This window comes from Mustela nivalis, assembly GCF_964662115.1.
Source record: "Mustela nivalis genome assembly, chromosome: 14".
Taxonomy (NCBI): domain Eukaryota; kingdom Metazoa; phylum Chordata; class Mammalia; order Carnivora; family Mustelidae; genus Mustela; species Mustela nivalis.
This window is the reverse complement of record NC_139033.1, coordinates 89,312,069-89,332,178: the sequence shown is the minus strand read 5'-3', so window position 1 is coordinate 89,332,178 and position 20,110 is coordinate 89,312,069. Positions and strand designations below refer to the sequence as shown.

Sequence of the window (20,110 nt, the reverse complement as noted above, 5' to 3'; positions counted from 1 at the left end):
CTCTCCCAACTTGACAGTGAGAGTTTCTCAGCCAGCAACAGGCTCCTCGGAACTGCAGGCTTGGCAGAAACAAAGCTTGACAGCAAGCAAGTAGAGGCTGGCTTTTGTATTGCAACAATATTATTCCTTCAACATTCTAAGATTTAACAGAATTGTCTATGTTACATAGCCTGACATTTAGTTTTCCTTTTCTAGTTTTCCTTTTGAGAAGTACAAAGTTACACTTTTAAATTCTAAAACACAAAGAAATTACTTTAGCTCTTACTTGCTCACTCCAAGGAGACTTTATAACTGAAAAGTTAGTCATTATTTTGTACACTTACTAGGTGCCAGCCACTTGCTTAGGTTATACCTACTCTCACTAAAACCCTTTAAGGGAGGGGTCTACTGTACCTGCTTTACATATAAAGGAAAGGGTAACTCAGAGACATTAAGTAACTTGCCTAAGGTCACACAGCTAGGGGTAGCAGACCCAAACAAAATATGAGCCTCAGTAAGCCTTGTCTGGAGGCTCTGTTCTCAACTTCCTTTGCCCCACAAAAGGTGTAAAACAATTAACAGAAATTAAGAATTAACAGGAGGAACCTAACAGAATATGAAGAATATGAATAGAAATTTCCACCACAGCACACACACATCTTGGCAAACCACAAATTCTTAACCCTTTCATATCCATACCCTTTTCTGAGACCTCTGCCCAGGCTTCAGGAATGAAATTGAATTTTCCACTGGTGATCTGATCCTTCAAAGACACTTGAGTCTTATGCTCAGAGAAAGGTGGATACCCACTAAGGCTTAATATTGGCAGAGAGAGAAAGGAAAAGAAATCAAATTATATCCTCAGTGGCATTTAGACATACAGATTAGATTTTTCTTTAGATAAATGGTCAAAAAAAAAAAAAAAAGGTCACCCAATTTAAACACAAGCTCTCTATCTGGACACGTTTCTGACTTTACCTAGTTACCTCCAACCAGACTCTGAAGCAATGAAACTTTTCTTACCAAATAAAAAGAATCACTCCTAAACTCCAACAATCCACAGCCCGGTTATATCCAGCAGTCCCAAAGGAATTAAGAACCTCAGGAGCCAGGTAAGTAGGAGTACCACATAATGTTCTCATGAGAGAGGTCTCCCCCAAGATCTTAGACTGCCCAAAATCAGTAATCTAAAATTAAGGACAAAAGGGAATCATTTTTAATGGTGTCATAAAATAAAAAGACTAACATAGTCTTGCCAGTCCTAAAAGGCAACGCAGGCGAGATCAGTTCCCATCCTATATAGCTCGTGCCTGTTAAACTGGAATCTTTAACACTGCAAGTTAAATTTCATTTTGCTTGGGCCACCTGGGTGGCTCAATGGCTCAACAGGTTAAAGCCTCTGCCTTCGGCTCAGGTCATGATCTCAGGGTCCTCGGATTGAGCCCCGCATCTGCTCAGCAGGGAGCCTGCTTCCCCCCTCCCCTCTCTCTGTCTGCCTCTCTGCCTGCTTGTGATCTCTCTCTGTCAAATAAGTAAATAAAATTTTAACAAAAATTTATTTTGCTTAAATTAAACATCCCAAGCCAAGGAAGCTCAAGGTTTCTTCTCCAATTTACCTGTGGTTCTCTGTACCTTAAAGAAAGGTTTATAATCCTTATCTAACCCAGACTCTAGGGACCTAATTAGTTATCCATGGTTTTTCTTAGATCCTAGTTTCTCAAACAATCTCAACACTCAAATACTTGAGGAGCTTGGAAGAAAAATTCTGAGATGCAGGCTGGGTATCATGATTTTTTTTTTTTAATCAACAGAAGATTCTATACTGAAGCCAGGGTTGGGAAGCACACTGCCTTAGAAAAGCAATGGTAGATAGGGGATGGGATTCTCTCATCCATCTAGATCCCTCCTCCCCCCCCTTTTTTTGTTGTTTTTTTTTTAAAGATTTTATTTATTTATTTGACAGAGAGAGATCACAGGTAGGTAGAGAGGCAGGCAGAGAGAGAGAGAGGGAAGCAGGCTCCCTGCTGAGCAGAAAGCCTGATGTGGGACTCGATCCCAGGACTCTGAGATCATGACCTGAGCCGAAGGCAGCGGCTTAACCCACTGAGCCACCCAGGCGCCCCCCCGGTCCTTCCCCTTTAAACAAAAATTGCTTGTATAAAGTAGAGGACAATAAATGCTCATTAAAACCTGGATTTGGGGGCGCTAGGTTCAGTGGGTTAAGGCCTCTGCCTTTAGCTGGGGTCATGATCCCAGAGTCCTGGGGTTGAGCCCCATGTCAGGCTCTCTCCCCAGCAGGTGGCCTGGTTCTTCCTCTCTCTCTGCCTACTTGTGATCTCTGTCAAATAAATAAATAAAATCTTTAATAAAAAATAAAATAGGGTGCCTGGATGGCTCAGTGGATTAAAGCCTCTGCCTTCAGCTCAGGTCATGATCTCAGGGTCCTGGGATCGAGCCCCGCGTTGGGCACTCTGCTCAGCGGGGAGCCTGCTTCTCCTTCTCTCTCTGCCTGCCTCTCTGCCTATTTGTAATCTCTGCCTGTCAAATAAATAAATAAATAAAATCTTTTAAAAAGGGGGGGGCACCTGGGTGGCTCAGTTGGTTGAGCGACTGCCTTTGGCTCAGGTCATGATCCCGGACTTCCAGGATCAAGTCCCGCATCGGGCTCCCAGCTCCTTGGGGAGTCTGCTTCTCCCTCTGACCCCCTGACATTCTCCTCTCTCATGCTCTCTCTCACTCATTCTCTCTCAAATAAATAAATAAAATCTTCTAAAAAAAAATAAAATAAAATCTGGATTGGAGCAATACTATCTGATCACTAAAAAACCGCTAATACCGGAAAGGTCAAATTCTCTACCTTTTCATGCTCCCACTTTTTACTTGACGAATTTTATAAGTTTGGGGACAGAAACCTACTAGAGTGGCCACAAACAGAACATAAATTTCTTACCTTTATAAGACAGTCCTCTTTTTGAGATGAGAGCAGAACATTCTCTGGCTTTAAGTCCCGATGTATAATACCATTTTCGTGAAGGTACTACACAGAAAGGGAGGCATGACCCTTGGATTTATGGAGTAGGTAAGTGAGTAAAGACAGACACAGATACAGACACACACACACACACACCCCTTACAGCTGGGTGAAACCATAAGCCAGGCTATTCAAAACCATATTCCCCCAGGGCCACCTGCGTGGCTCAGTGGGTTAAGCCTCTGCCTTTATTTGGCTCAGGTCATGATCTCAGGGTCCTAGGATCCAGCTCCGCATTGGGCTCTCTGCTCAGCAGGGAGCCTGCTTTCCCCTCTCTCTTTGCCTGCCTCTCTGCCTACTTGTGATCTCTGTTTGTCAAATAAATAAATAAAATCTTTCCAAAAAGTTTTAAAAAATTATAATAATGTATTTGGTTATTCTTTTCCTGAGGATAGTTTTTAAAGGCCTCTGTAAAGCACCTAACTATAAATTATCTGTTTAAATACCCAGAGTTCACGTATTCCTCAACACAAAAATTGAGTTCATCTTCAAAATCTCTATGCCTGAAATAGAACGTTGATGTTGTCTCTGTGGTCACCATTTTTATACACCAAGTCATTTCTTTAGGGAAAAAATTCCCCCACCCACGGATCTGTACTCAACACATCTTAATGTTCTTGGTATGACAGAAGGGAGAGAATCAATTATTAAGACAGTAAAGTACTGGTTAGGGGCTAACGGACTTCAATTCATCTGAATGCACCGCCCCCGCCCCCCACCCCACCCCGGCCACACACACACCCTGGCCTGGAACAAAAACTCCTCCAAAACACCCTCAACAGGAGAAAGACCTGTCAAAGCCCCCAGGGAGGGCAAACCCAGGTGAACCAGCCGCAGGAAAATCTCCCTCAACCCCCACTCCATAGGAGAACTGCTTCCAAACACTTGGGTTTCCATCGTGGAGTAGGTCTTCAAGGGAAGAAGTCTTGCCAGGCAATCGCCACAGCTGAATTTGGTTTGAAAACGTGATGTTCAGAAGCAGGCAGGGTACCACCAGCTACTCCTTCACCCAACATCCCCACAGACTAGAGCAGGCGGAGCATATGCCCACCCACCTGCTGCTAGGGCTCACAGGCACCTAAGGGGGCCACCTGGAACTGGAGTGGGGGGGTATCCATCTGTCACAACCACCCCACCTTCCCACCCTTACTCTCCCACCTGCCTGCCACCCCCCAAGCTCCCAGCAGGTTAAGAGGTTTTCTACAAGGTTCAGGCCCAAGAAGAGATCAGTGCCCTCCAGATATTGCTCCAGGTTAAAGAGAAGACATGTGGGGCCCTGTTTATTTCTCTAACTCCCCTTGTTACTGTCACTTAAGCTTCCCAGCAAGACTTTTCCCATCTGAGTCAAAGGCATGGGATGGGGCGCCTGGGAGGCTCAGTTGTTAAGCATTTGCCTTCGGCTTGGGTCATGATCCCGGGATCCTGGGATGAAACCCCGCATAGGGCCCCTGCTCAGCAGGAAGCCTGCTTCTCCCTCTCCCAACCCCACTGCTTGTGTTCCCTCTCTCGCTGTGCCTCTGTCAAATAAATAAATAAATAAAATCTTTTTAAAAAGGGGGGGTGTTTTTGCCAAGAACAGAACAACACAAGAACAGGCAGACTCTGTACCCTGGGTTTTACGCACCATCCCTTGCTTTCTGCCTGACTTCGGGAATAATTCACCCACGAGCAGGGTGTCAAAAGATCCAAGGGCTTCGCTTACCTGGACAGCCAGGAGCATCTGGTAAAAATAGAGTTTGCACGTAGCTTCTTTCAGGCGCTTATTTCCCACCACCCTGTCGAAGAGCTCTCCTCCTTCCATCCTGGAAGACATAGGCAAAGGAGGGGGTTCCCTCTGGAGGCAGACTCCCTTGGATTAACACAGTAACACCAACAAGATTCTTTCAGACAAGCAAAGAGCTGCCTTTGTTACTCACTCTTAAGGACTCCTGTTTGGAAGAAAAGCAGTGAGCTCGTTAAGTCTCCTCTCTACCGTAAAGAGGTCCCCGCTAGAAAGGAAGGAATGAGGACAGATGGAAGGAGTGGGCAGAGGGCACTGGACACACTTAGGAGGTTTTAAGAATCTGACTCACTGGGCCCCAGGTGGAGCCCATGAGCTTGCATTTTTATCGCAGGCCCCAGGGGATTCTGTGGCTGGAGCAATCAGGTCAGCGGGGGCTGAACCCCAGTTCCCTCACTTCCCCGCTTTGGGACTTTGGGCAAGTTATATCACCTCTCTGAGCTTGTTTCTGCCTCTTAAAAAAACAGGGATAACCACCCCCCACCCAACCTTTAACTTGATGGCTGTTGTAAAAATTAAGAGATAATTAATATAGGTAAGGCAGCTGGCACAATGTGGCTGCTTGGTGGGGTTATTCAATCCCTCTGAACTTCAGTTTCCTTCTCCGTAAAGGGGGGCTAAACATAGGAACCCTGCAGTAACTTGTGAGTCACCTGGATGACCGTCACAAAGGGTAAAGGAGTCAATTCACACGAAATGCTCAGAGCAGGAACTGGCTCAGACTAAGTGCTTCATTAGTCTCGGTGACTGTTATATTAAATATATCAAACTGGTTTTGTTTCTTAAAGACTTGTTTACTTGACAAAGTAAATAAAGATTTATTTACTTGACAAAGAGAAACAGCGAGAGCACGAACACAAGGGGCAGTGGGAGAGGGAAAACAGGCTTCGCACCAAGCAGGAAGCCCAATGCAGGGCTGGACCCCAGGACGCTGGGATCACCTGAGCTGAAGGCAGAATTTAACCATCTGAGCCACCCGGGCACCCCATTATTGAACTGTTTTAAGTAGGTCCGGTCAGACAGAAACAGATATTCCGTTAAGCATCCCAAGGGTCACCCAGTCTTCTAGTGCTATGACTGAGGCTATTTATTCTAAAATCTTAGTGGTCAACCTGCTTAGCCACTATGTGCCACTCAGGAGCAAAGCCTCGCCCGTCTGCCACAAGAGCCGCTCCCAGAAACACCATGTATTTAGGCAGGAATGAGCCTTAAGACAAGCCTCTTGCAAGGACAGGACCAAAAATTGTTTTGCTCACACCACAGAAGACAGGACTTTGTGGTTACTGAAAAAGACCACCAAGTAAACCCGCAACAAAAAAATCAGGTGTCACCATACCGCCCAGGACTTCAATCCCAAGCAGGATCTACCTGGGCAGGTGTTTCAGGGTAATTAATATGCACGTGTGTCTGAGCAACTATGTGTGCCAGAGGCTCTGCTGGGCACTTTCCATCCCTCATGGGATGAAACTTTATGACTCTGTGCATAGGGTATCATCATACCCACCTTCTCGATACAAGTTAAAGACTCAGAGACATGAAGGAAACTCATTCACGGGCAGTCACCTGCAGAGTAGTATCCAAACTCAGGCCTCCGACTCAGGGCCTGGAACTTCTAAGCCACGTGCTTCTGGAAACACTGGAGGGATTTTAGAATCAACACTGACGCCACAAGCACACATTGTGAGCCCCACGACCACATACATACGAGGGTTCCCAGGATGGGAAAAAAGCACGCCAGCCTTCAATTCTTTGGTGGCTTATAAGCAATGAAATAGAAACAAATAGAAAGGTTTATTACTTACAATTCCAAGACAATGTAATAATCTTCGGCATCAAAAAAGTCTTTAATCTTGATGATACAAGGCTAAGAGAGAACAGAGGAAAAGTAGTAAGAAGCTCCCAAGAGGGAAACCACAGGAGCAGGACTCAGGCATTTGGTCCCCTGCCTCAAGACACTGAAGTCCGTATTGCAGAAAAGGCAGCACATCACTGAGCTGGCTCTTCAATGAGAATGTGCAATAAATCCTCCATCCCACCAAGCTGGGGAGGGACAGGTCATGTTTCACACACAAGGATGGCACCAAGGAAGGCAGGCCAGTGTCTTTCCAACATCCCTGCTGACTGTCCCAGAACCCAGGTACTGAAGGACACCTAAGGAACCCAAAGAACCAAACACTAGCGTGCTTCCTCCTCTCTGGACCATGAAACACCCTGCCTGCCCAAGATTCCCAATGTCACACTCGGCTCACCATCCTCCTGCCTGGTGATCCAGCCCTCTGGGTATCCAGCCTCAGGTCAGCCTAGGTCAATGTCACCCTTGGAATGCACCCACAGTTCCCTGCATTGGTTCTCATCTGCATGCCTGACGCCCATCTTCAATGTCTATCTCACCAGACTGTGAGCTCCAGGAGGGCAGAAAAAGGAAACTAATACCCACCATGGGTCTCCTTCCATCAGGCACTTCATGGGTTGAGTCCCCCCCCGCCCCCAACACCCGAGTCTTATTTATCTTTCTAGGACCAACACTCAGAGAGCAGCTGGCACACAGGAGACATTCATATGCTGCCCAGATTAATACAAACAAAACACCACCAACTGAGGGTAGACTATGCCAGCCCATTTTGTTTGAAGATTTTATTTATTTATTTGACAGAGAGCAAGAGAGCAAGCGAGCACAGGCAGGGGGAGCAACAGGCAGAGAAAGAAGCAGGCTCCCCAAGGAGCAGGGGGCCCAATGCAGGGACTCCATCTCAGGACTCCGTGATCATGACCTGAGCCAAAGGCAGATCCTTAACCAACTAAGCCATCCAGGCGCCCCCGCAGGCCCCATTTTGGTCATAGCATACACAACCATGGGAGAGAGGCTGAGAACAGACCGGCTCCACCACTCCTTACCTATGATCATAGCATATCCTTGCTCTGTATGACCATTTGTTAATTGTCACAATAATGAAGACACTGGATATGTATTATAGTGTTATATTAAGAGAAACAGAGAGGAAAGGAAAACTGAAATTCTCATATACCGTAACAGGAAGGCAACAGGCTATCTCAAATTGATACATCAAGAAACAGCACTTTATGCCTATCATATAGAAATATGGATGCACTGGTTTAAAAAAAACAGATGAAAGAGTTCTAAAATGTTTGTAGGGGAGGATTAGGGGGCTGCAGAGCTACAGTCTGTGTATAAACCTTTGAGCAAGATTTGACTCTCTAGATTCTATGCATGTGATCATCTTGATGAAATATAGAAGCAGAAGACACACGTGGAAAAGAACCAGGAGATCAGAGGAACAAATGAGAGCTGCTTGGTTCTGCCTGGCTTCACCCGGCAGGGCCAGGGCCCACCTGGGAACAGATGGGTCTGGGAGCTGGTAGAGCACGAGGATGTCCCCGGCAGTCCAAGCCTGTAGGCACCACCACCTCTAGGGTCATTCACATGCTGCAGCACTGTAGCTGAAGGCATCTCCCCTGAACCAGAGCTACTACCCTAAACCCTCCACTTAGATCATGCACGGAACAGTTTAGGGAGTGACAGATTGCTGTCACTCCCCAAGCATGTTCTCCACACAGAAAGCTTGGCGAGCAAATCTCATTGAATTCCCAACTGACCTTTATGGTTTGTCTCCACTGCACAGATGAGCAAACAGAGGCTATGAAATGTGAAATGACCACCTGAGAGCCAGGAGGTAAGAAAGATGGGACTAGGAACCCAGGTCTATCTCCCCCACTAGGCTGAAACCACAGGAGAGGGGGGACAGCCAAATCCATCTGTGCTCAGCACCACCCAGGTCTTAGAAGACAGGCTGGCACAGTGTCTGATGACTGACTGGATCAATGCCTGGCTCCAAGCACTAGGCTGTGCTGGGCTATCAGGCTCTACTCATTATCCCCCAAATGCACTCGTGAGCCTATATTCAATTTCCAAGAGCTTTCCACATACCCTTGTAAACTGCCAAGAAAGTATCTCCAGAGATCTTTCTCGAGGATTCTAAATTCCTCTCGACTGCAGTGGACATTGGATTTGTGTAAATGTTATGTTTGGGGATCCTCTGACATCAGGAAAAATTCCCTGAGGATTTGAAGTGTTTATCTTATGGGTATGTTTGAAGCAACCCCACCCCAGATTAGAGGACTCCTCTCTTGAACGAGAGATTACAGATCCCTTGGGGAAAAAAAGGCTAATTCAGGGGAAGAGGAGGAAGTTGCAAGGGAATTAGAAGAAAGCAAAGCCAGGATGCTGGCTACTCAGATTCTCTGGCTTTCAAGACCCACCTATTCAACTATTGTGGTGATGGCACAACTATTGTGGTAAATAATTTCTATTTACTGTCTGAGGCATTTGAGGAGGTGGAGAAAGAAGAAATCTTTTCATTGCTTAGAGGTTAAGAACCAGAGTTAAGATTCAGGTATCTGGGTGGCTCAGTTGGTTAAGCATCCAACTCTTGATTTTGGCTCAGGTCATGATCTTAAGGTTGTGGATCAAATGCCAGCATCAGGCTCCTCTCTGGGCATGGAGTCTGCTTAAATTATCTCTTACCCTCTCCCCTCTGCCCCTAGCCCCATTCAAAAAAAAAGAATTAAAATAAGATCATCCTTAGCTGAACAGACTGGAGGTCTAATTGCAAGTTTCAATTCCAGTGCCAACCTAGCTCATGACTTCACGGGGGCTCATGAATTAATGAAGAAACAGAAAAAAAAAAACAATAAAAAGGAAGATGGATCAGTCTAAAGTTCTCTTCTCACTTCTTAAAAGACTCTCTTTCCAGTGAGACAAGCTCATCACTACACAAAAGATAGGAACTATTTATACCCGCTGAGATAAATGGACATCAGCACCTTCAAGGTATAATTCAGAGGTACTGAAACTTCAGGTATAATTAAACTAAATTTACCAAATTAGCATCGTCTTCCCAAACATAATCAGTTGATCAAATCCCTATTAAGATGAAATACTTAGGAAATGTAGGTGTTGGTCAAAACTCACTCAGTGGAAGTAAAACATGAAATCTTTATACAGTATTGTCCTCTCAAAATTTCAGGATAAAGCTCTTTCCAGCTAAATACATATCCCCCATGAATGTGTACCCACACATGTACACACACAACACAGACACACATAATTAAGGAACCCAAGTTCATACTAGCTTTATTAAACTGAAATACTTTGTACTCCTCCCATATTTTAAGAGAAGTGGATTTAAGTATGGTTCATATTTTATAGCAATACTTACATGATTTAGTTTTTTCAAAATTTCTATTTCTGTTTCAACATTGAGAGCTGGATCCTTTGATCAATTAAAAAAAAGCAAAGTTTGTTAATAATAGTCAATATTTAGAAAATACTTAGTTACAAGTTATTTGGGTAAAAGCTGCCTGAATTCCACACACCCAGCCTTACTCATACAGACAATTCAAGGGTTGGGGTCAGAGAATTAAATTGCTCACCTAAAAAACAGTCTGCAAAGTGCGTGGCAAATAGCATTCAGTAAATGACCAGGCCCAATGTCAGCCTCTTTTTTTGAAAGAATCATCTTAGAGAAGTCTCATACTCCCGAAGTAAACTGGGTTCTATGATTATCCTCATTTCACAGATGGAGTAACTAAGGCACACAGAAAGGAAGCCACTCGCTCCGGTTCTCACAAGCCAGAAACAAGTGTATTTCCATGGTTCTCACACTTACCTGGTGAGCTCTGTCGCTCTCTGTTTTTTTTTTAAGTTTTTATTGGAATTCCGGTTGGTTAACATACAATGTAATATTGGTTGTAAGCTCTGTCTCTCTGGCTGTGGAATTGTTTATACTCATAAAAATGATACAATAAATAAACCACAGATAAGAGGTATTCAATTAAATTGTAAAAGGAAAACGTCAAGCCAAATTTCTAATAACGGAGCAGACACAGACTCCAATTTGCTGCAGGCTGACATATTTACTGAGGCAGCAAGGAGAGGAAGCATCAGGGGACTGGAGTTGCTCTCCACTGCAATTCCAAAAGGATGAATCGACTCACTCAGCCTCAGGGGCTACACCCTCCCAAGCAAAGAGGATATAGAATTACATATTTATGTAAAATGGACTTCAGCTAAGAAACCCAGATGTTTAATTTTAAAAGCCTGCCTCTTCCTGTAAGCTGTTAAACTCATTACCAAGTCAGGGCATACTCTGATGATAGAGAGGTCTTAAAGAGCCCAAGCTGATTTGAAAGATGAAATTAAGAAGTGTAAGTTTGCTCCAAGTCATTAAGAATCCGGTAGGTGTTTTCTTCCCCTCAAAATGGAAAACAAACCCAGAATCACAGGGGAAAAGGATCTACCACAAAGTGAACACAGAAAGGAAATTGCTCTTGCCATATGAGAATGGCATTGTCCTTGGGGCGCGGGTGGAGGATGGGGGATCGATCTTTTTTTTTTTTTTTAAAGATTTTATTTATTTATTTGACAGAGAGAAACCACAAGAAGGCAGAGAGGCAGGCAGAGAGAGAGAGGGAAGCAGGCTCCCTGCTGAGCAGAGTGCCCAATGCGGGACTTGATCCCAGGACCCTGAGATCATGACCTAAGCCAAAGGCAGCGGCTTAACCCACTGAGCCACCCAGGCGCCCGGATCGATCTTGAAAGAATGTTAAAAGTATAATGGCCAGAAACAGCTGGCCACAAAAGAAAATGTGATTAGAGACCTCACTTTACATTAATTTGTAGGGTCATGTGTTGAAAGACCAATACATTTCACCATTTCACCAATGCAGTAAACATGTATTAGGGAAAATGGGATAAAATGAAAAATTTTAATTAAATAATTTAATTAAGATTTTGAAAAATCTGCAGATGCTAAGATATTCACTGTTTCGTTATTGGGAAGGGCAAAGAACTAGAAATTATTCCAAAAGATTAAACAGAACAATGGGTGAATAAATTATAATACCGTTCAGAAAAGAGAGACTCAATCATGACAAAGCATGGCACATGGGTGGCTCAGTCAATTAAGCGGCTGCCTTCAGCTCAGGTCATGATCCCACGATCCTGGGATCGAGCCCATCTCTCAGGCTCTGCGCTCAGTAGGAAGCCTGCTTCTCCCTCTCCTACAGCTCCCTCTGCCAGTGTGCTTTCTCTCTCCCCCTCTCTCTCTGTGTCAAATAAATAAATATAAATCTTAAAAAAAAAAACAAAACAAGGCATCTACTAAGGGAAAGTTTATGCATTAACGTTTATGTGGAAAACCAGAATACAAAATGATGTATACAATATGATTTCAACCATCTAAAAATGCAAATTTTATGAAAAAGGACTACAAGAAAAAAGAATATTGGGAACAGTTGTAGAGTTAAAGTGGAAGGGATAAGGCTGGGTTTCCTGCCCCACGACCCAACAATTCCCTTTCATGTATCGTAAAAACTTGTAGCAACTTGTAACACCACTTCCTACTAGGTATATTATTATGTACAATGAAGTATTTTTGGAACCAAGCTATTGATAAGTACATTTCCAGGTTAGGTTTACATGTATGTGTGTGTGTGTGTATACACACACACACACACACACACACACACACACACACACACACTTTTTTTAATGGTTTTAATGGGTGAGGACAAAAGGACAGAGAGAGAATCTTAAGCAGGCTCTACGCACAGTACAGATGCAACAGAGGGCTTGACCTCACGACCCTGAGGCCATGACCTAAGCCAAAATCAAGAATCAGATGCTTCACTGACTGAGCCACCCAGGAGCCCCAATACTCAAAATTCATCAGTGTTGTTTAATACAAATTCACATATGTGAACAGTGACTTCTTCCTGACATTGAACATCGCCACTCTAAAATTATTTGGGGGACATTAAGTGTTAAAAACAGCTGAGCATCCACAAACAGGTACTTACAGCCTCTCTCTCAGAACCAATAGCGAACTTCCTTTTGCTGATGATTTTTATGGCTACTTTTTTACACGTTTTCCTCTCAAAAGCTAGCTTCACCTCACCACAGGCACCACTGCATGAGAAACACAAAATGATCGATTATCAGAATGATTTTAATCGGGAGACCCATCATTCCTGAGCTGGCCTCAACAAGTTAAATACCATCCACACACAACCTTGCCACTGTCCCTATTTTCAGACAACACAGTGAAACCTCACCAAGGTTAAAATGTCAAGGGCATAAGTGAATGTGGATCATCCAATAGCACTGAGTCAGCTCCAAATTCCACTTTTTGAGCTGAGATACAGACTTAAGTCTTACTGGCACCCCAGTGTGTGAAATTCTCAGAAAGACACTAAAAACAAATAGAGAAATTACTCATCCTAGATTCAGAAACACATCAAGTCGAACAAAGTCCTAGACAAAAATGAGTTTGACTGACACAAGTTATAGCAAACAGCATCTGCAAATGAATTACTTTGAACGATATCGTCTTTCTTATTCAAACGAACTATATAAGCAGTCAATGCCAGGAATTTCACCCTAAATAAAATCACAATGCCTAAAACACATAAGTATTTATGCAACTAACCTGCTTGTAGCAAACTCTCAAAGATTTACAATTAATTGGGACACTGTAATGGAGGAGGAATGATACCCAGGATACCACCTAAAATACAGGTAACCCGGTGGGCTCTGTTCTCCAAAGCTTGGGTCAAGTGAAGGTAACGGCCACTCAAATATCAATCCCTCATTACATGCCCGAAGTAGACTGTAACTACTATGACTCTGGAATGGGATGATGGGTTTGTGAAGACATTTTTTTTTCCTAACAAAATCTATCACTGTAATCATTTTTCTTTTTAAGATTCTATTTATTTATTTGACACAGAGTGATCACAAGTAGGCAGAGAGGCAGGCAGGCAGAAACAGAGAAACAGGCTCCCCGCTGAGCAGAGAGCCTGATGCGGGGCTCCATCACAGGACCCTGAGACCATGACCCAAGCCAAAGGCAGAGGCTTAACCCACTGAGTCACCCAGGCGCCCCCGTAATCATTTTAAAATGTGCAATTTGTGGCATTAAGTATAAGTACATCCTCCTGTCATGCAACCATCACCCCTGTCTAGCTGCAGAATTTTTTCATCAGCCCAAATGGAAGCCCCACCCCATTCTATGCTGCAACCAGCCACTGGCAACCATGGATCTACTTTGTCTCAATGGATTTGCCTATTCTGAACATCCCATCTCAATGAAATCATTTGACATGTGGCCCTTTGTGTCTGGCTTCTTTCACTTAGCATGTTCTCAAGGTTCAGCCATGCTGTAGAATGCATCAGTAATTCGCTCCATTTTATAGCTAAATAATATTCCGTTGTGGGATGCCTAGGTGGCTCATTCAGTTAAGTGTCTGCCTTCATCAGCTCAGTTCATGATCCCAGGGTCCTGGGATCAAATCCCACATCGGGCTCCTTACAGAACAGGGAGCCTGCTTCTCCCTCTGCCTGCTGCTCCCCTGCTTATGCTCTCTCCAACAAATAAATAAAATCTTTTTAAAAATAATTTAAAAATATACAGAATATTCCATTGTATGGATATATCACAGTTTGTTGAGCTATTCATTTGTTGATGGATATTTGGCTATTGTGAATAGAGAGGAACTGAATATCCATGCCTAAGTTATTTTTTGAACACCTGTTTTCAACTGGGGGGGGTTATATACCTTCAAGGGGGAATTGCTGGATCATATGGTAATTCTATGCCTAACTTTTTGATAAACCAATCAATTATTTCCCATAGTGGCTACACCATTTTACATTCCCATCAGTAGTACATGGAGTTTCCAATTTCTCTGCATCCTAACAAACACTTGTTACTTTCCATTTCTCTACTATGACCATCCTCCTGGCTGCAAACTAGTATCTATGGTTCTCATTTGCATTTCCCTAATGACAAGGATGCTGAGCATCATGTCAAGTGGTGGTTGGTCATTTGTATACCTTCTTTCAAGAAGTCTATTTAAATCCTTTGCCCATTTCTAAACTGGATAGTTCTTCCTTTCATTGTTCTTTATTCTGAATACTAGATCCTTATTAGACATACTGACTTGCGAGTGTTTTTCTCTCCGTGGCTGTTTCACTCCCTTTACAGTATCTGGATGCACTGAAGTTTTTACATTTGATGAAGTCTAATTTATCCATTTTTTCTTCCTTTATCATTTTTTTTTATGCTTCTGGTACCATATTTAAGAAACCAACACCAAATCTAAGATCATGAAGAGTTATCCCTGTTTTCTTCTTATAGTTTAATACTTCTATTTCTTACATTTAGATTGTTCCTTTTTTTTTTTTTTAAAGATTTTATTTATTTATTTGAGAGTAAGACAGAGAGTATGGGAGAGGGAAGGGTCCGAGGAAAAAGCAGACTCCCTGCTGAGCAGGGAGCCTGATACGGGGTTCATTCCTGGGACTCAGGGATCTTAACCTAAGCCGAAAGCAGACACTTAACTGACTGAGCCACCCAAGAGCCCCTCATTTTTTCCTTTTCATTTTTGCAGATAGTGTGAGGTAACAGTCCATATAACTATTATTTTTTAACATCTGTCCAAAACATTGCCCAAAAGGTGATCAAGTCACCTTTTGCCTGCGAAGTCTTTCCTGAGTCTATGCAGCTCAGGTGGGTGATCTCTAACAGTAACCTAGGATGGACCTGTAACCAAAATTGAGCCAGTCAAGGTTCTCCCTGGACTCAAATGCGGATATTGGGAGAGAAACATTTTTGCCTACAGTGGCTTCTAGAAGGAAGAAAATACGAATGGGGCTCCAGGAAGCCATCTTTCCTGCCACAAAGAGAAAGCAAATCTATAGTAGCTGAATCAAGTGAAGGCACCAGAGCCCTGGCAACAGTTAGGAGCCCTTACATCCAGCCACAGGTAAAGCCACACAGATAATCAGAACTCAAAGAGAGAAACAAAGCCCTAAAGGCTACCTGATCCAGTCATACCTGAAATCAGTTGTGCCCCTATTACAAGAGTCAGTAAAGTTCTTTTCTTTTCTGACTCATGTGAGTTAAGATTCTGGCACCTGCTAAAAGCTAGAAGATTTTCCCTTAGGGAAAAAAAAAAGTCACATATATTTCTTAAGGATGGGCACAAATTTCACTATAAATTTCCAAGCACCAATGCAAATACAAAAACATAGTGAGGTACTGAATTTAACATCTACAAACTAAAATATCTCCCACAGACGGTCATAAAGTACACTATGTTTGATTCTATGTGGCAGGAATATAGGTAATTATTTCCTTCTATTAACTTCTACTTTCATGTTTCCAAAAATGTTAAAAGAAAGGCTTCTGGGGTCGGGGAGGGGTGGGAGATTGAAGGACATGATGCAATGTGGTAAAGGTGTCCCTAAGGAAGTGGTTCTCAGGGCGCCTGGCTGGCTCAGTTGAGAGTGCATGTGACTCTTGATCTTGGGGTCATGAGTTCGAGCCCCTTATTGGGTATACAGATTACTTAAATAAAACTTAAAAAGCTAAGGAAGTGGGGCGCCTGAGTGGCTCAGTCTTTAGGCATCTACCTTCAGCTTGAGTCGTGGTCCCAGTGTCCTGGGATCAATCCCCAAGCCAGAATCCCTGCTCAGTAGGGAGCCTGCTTCTCCCTCTCCCACTCCCCCTACTTGTGTTCCCTCTTCCACTGTCTCTCTTTCAAATAAATAAATAAAATCTTAAAAGGAAAAAAAAAAAAAAAACCTAAGGAAGTGGTTCTCAAAGTAGGATTAAGCAACCCCTAAGGGACCTCAAGCTGTTTGCAGGATGTCCACAAAGCCTGAACTACTTGCAGAATAATACTAAGACATTATTTGTCTTTTTCATTCTCATTCCCTCAGGAGCATACAGTTTTCCAGAGGCTATACCACATGTGATATAATGGACTGAACAAAGAAGCAGTATCAGGATCTAGCCATTTTCTAATAAACCAGGTATCGAAGACGTTTGCAAAAATGTGAAATGATGTCTCTCTTTTCACTAATCTTTATTTAAACAATTATTCTGCAGGGCCCCTCCTTGGCTCAGTCAGTTAAGTGGCTGCCTTTAGCTCAGTTCATGATCCTGGGGTCCTGGGTTTGAGCGCCATATCCGGCTCCCTGCTCAATGGGGAGACTGCTTCTTCCTCTTCTGCTCGCCCTGCCTATGCACGCTACACCTCTCTCTCTCTCAAGTAAATAAGTATCTTTTTAAAAAATTATTTTGCACTAAAAATATTATCTCTTTTTTTTTTTAAGATTTTATTTATTTGACAGAGAGAAATCGCAAGTAGGTAGAGAGGCAGGCAGAGAAAGAGAGGGGGAGGAAGCAGGCTCCCTGCGGAGCAGAGAGCCCGACTCGGGGCTCAATCCCAGGACCCTGGGATCATGACCCTAGCTGAAGGCAGAGGCCTCAACCCACTGAGCCACCTAGGCGCCCCCATTATCTCTTTTTTTAAGATTTTTTTATGTATTTGAGAGAGAGAGAAAGTGAGTGGATAGGGCAGGGAAAGAGAACCCCAAGCAGACTCCCCAATGAATGGGGAGACCGAATCATCGGTGGGGGGGTGCTCAATCCCAGGACCCTGAGATCATGACCTGGGTCGAAATCAAGAGTTGGACGCTTTAACCAACTGAGCCACCCAGGCAATCCAAAAACATTATTTATCTTAATGTAGATGAGTTTTTTAATGCATTAGTTAGTATCATTAATGTCTGCATTTGAATTTCTAATACAGTTAGTATCAACAGATTTAAGCCAAGTGAACAAAAGCTCCTTGACATCCTCAGTAATTTTTAAGAGCATAAGGGATCCTAGAGCAACTGGGTGGCTCAGTCATTGAATGTCTGACCAGCTCAGGTCATGATCTCAGGGTCCTGGAATTAAGCCCTGCGTAGGGCTCCCCACTCAGTGGAATATCTGCTTCTCCCACTCCTTCTGCCTCTCCCCCTGCTCATGCTCTCTCTCTCTCGCTCAAATAATACGATCTTTTAAGGAAGGAAGGAAGAGTGTAAGGGGTCCTGAAACCAAATATTTTGAGAACTATGCCCTGATTGGTCTGTTTCATTTCACTTCTCAAGATTTCACAGATTCTGAAGAGGGCATAAATGCAGTAAATGCTTCTTTTTTGGAGGGTAATAAAATGTTCTAAAACTGATTGTGGTAAAGGTTTCACAACTTTTTGAATATATTAAAAACCATTAAATTATATACTTCATATGGGTGAATTATATGGTATAAAAACTTTTTTAAATTTCTTTATCAAATCAGGGGTGCCTGGGTGTTTCAGTGGGTTAAGCCTCTGCCTTCAGCTCAGGTCGTGATCTCAGGGTCCTGGGATCGAGCCCCACATCGGGCTCTCCACTCAGCAGGGAGCCTGCTTCCCCTTCTCTCTCTGCCTGCCTCTCTGCCTACTTGTGATCTCTCTCTCTGTGTCAAATAAATAAATAAAATCTTTAAAAAAAATTAATTTATTAAATCAATAACACACCTATCACAAACAAGTTTCCTACAAATATAAAGTTAATGAATGTTATAAAACCAAGAATAAAAACTAATCAATGACAAATGTTTAGAAAAAAATGAAAGGCAATTTCCATAATAACAAAAAAAAATTACCTTCCGAGAGTTTTTGACATGATGTACTGGTCTCTTAATTCCTTAGGATAAATTGATTGATCATCTACAGTCAGATCAAAAAATACAAAAACTAAGGGGAAAAGGGCAGAAATAAGTCTCATTAATTCACTCAATAAAGATAAAAAGTCCTAAGATTTAGTAAACACACGTAATATGAGACAATTATTTTTAATCATATTTAACATGTAACTCTAAAGGAATTATTTACCCAGGATAATAATAATTTTGTAATATTATGAAATTATATTTCATCTGCATATTATGAAATCCATGAAAATGACAGTGAAATCTCATTCTTCCATAAAAATACACAGCATCATCTCACTATACATACATGCAGGAAATCCATACATACATGCTAGTCTCATTCCTTTGCCTCAGATTCATCTATCAATTATAACTAATGTAAAATACCCATGAAAGATTAGTCCCTGCCGGAGCCAGAAAAAAAAATACCTATGCAGACCAACAAGTGAACTGAAGAGCAATTAGTCTGAGCCCAGAAAAAAATCTTATAGGCCAAAAAACACCCTAGTAAAATTAGACCACAGGTCACCATACTAAAGGATAAGTATTCTCTTCTCTTTGCCATTTATATTCCTCTACAGGTCTGGCATTTTTTTTTTTTTTTTAAGATTTATTTATTTGACGGAGGGAGAAATGACACGTAGGCAGAGAGGCAGGCAGAGAGAGAGGGGAAAGCAAGCTCCCTGCTGAGCAGAGCCTGATGCAGGGCTCGATCCCAGGACTCTGAGATCATGACCTGAGCCAAAGGCAGAGGCTTTAACCCACTGAGCCACCCAGGTGCCCCAGGTCTTGCATTTTAAAGTGCAAATCATCTTGAACCTACTTTGAAAATTAAATAAATAGCATTTTCCCCAAAATCCCCTTATTTCTCCATTATCTGGGCTGTATCCAAAAAAAAAAAAAAAAAACAAAAACAAAAACGAAAGAAAGAAAAAATAACCCCAGTCATTTAAAAATTTAACCATCCATGTGGGCCAAGGCTGCAATTATCAACATTTCAATTCTACAAAATCAGTGGTAAATTTGCCAACTGCCTATATCCTCTTAAAGAGGGAAATTTGCTGAAACCCTTGAGTTTCTCTTATTTCAGGAAACAGGTTTCGACCTCCCTGGAGTAACCTAGAGTTCCAGTCTCTGGCACAAATCTGAGCCACCTGAGTGTGCTTCATTCCAGGCCGGTCCACATGAGACAGACCCATGCAGTGAAAGAAATCTGCCAGTGGTTCAAGATACAACTATTTCTCTATGCTTGTAGATACTTATGAACCTACATGTTCCAGTGGCATCTAAGAATCTGGAAATTTGAGTGGTTCTGGAGAGCTATTTCTCACAGATGTCAAGGTCTACTTCAAGAGCTGCAAGCTCAGTTGCCCACAGAGGCCAAGGTCTCATACACACAGTGAGGGCTGGGTTGAGTGTAAGACAACATGAAGCAGTGAGGACTGGCATGGGCAAACATATCATGCATCTGATAAAAGGCAGGTTCTACTGAGCACTGGCAAATGCTCCAGGTATGGGGTTATAGGATTAGTATGGCCAGACGGTCCACCTTCTCAAAGCAACCTGGATTTTCACGTTCAAGTACAAACAGCGAATGTCTAATAAAATGCCAATAAACTGAATGCAACCTGCAGAGTGACCTAATCTATTTCTACCTTTAGCCCATATAACACCTCTCTTCAAAGCAGAAAAGGTGCTCCTTGGATAGACCAA

At 42.8% G+C, this 20,110-nt stretch overlaps 1 protein-coding gene across 20 annotated transcripts in view; it reads right to left on the bottom strand.

The window, feature by feature from the left end:
• The window catches only part of CHEK2 (checkpoint kinase 2), a 51,312-nt gene that overhangs the window by 6,254 nt on the left and 24,948 nt on the right, over positions 1–20,110 (bottom strand). For 15 of the 20 annotated variants that reach the window (XM_082698103.1, XM_082698119.1, XM_082698112.1 and 12 more), the window contains 8 exons: positions 18,350–18,440; positions 12,669–12,777; positions 10,028–10,081; positions 6,593–6,654; positions 4,713–4,812; positions 2,930–3,016; positions 1,003–1,166; positions 679–794 (listed from right to left, as the gene is read on the bottom strand). In XM_082698103.1, coding sequence (XP_082554229.1) covers positions 679–794; positions 1,003–1,166; positions 2,930–3,016; positions 4,713–4,812; positions 6,593–6,654; positions 10,028–10,081; positions 12,669–12,777; positions 18,350–18,440 — 783 coding nt within the window. The remainder of the gene's footprint in view (positions 1–678; positions 795–1,002; positions 1,167–2,929; positions 3,017–4,712; positions 4,813–6,592; positions 6,655–10,027; positions 10,082–12,668; positions 12,778–18,349; positions 18,441–20,110) is intronic. The other 5 variants (XM_082698118.1, XM_082698110.1, XM_082698117.1 and 2 more) reach the window with 3 other exon arrangements.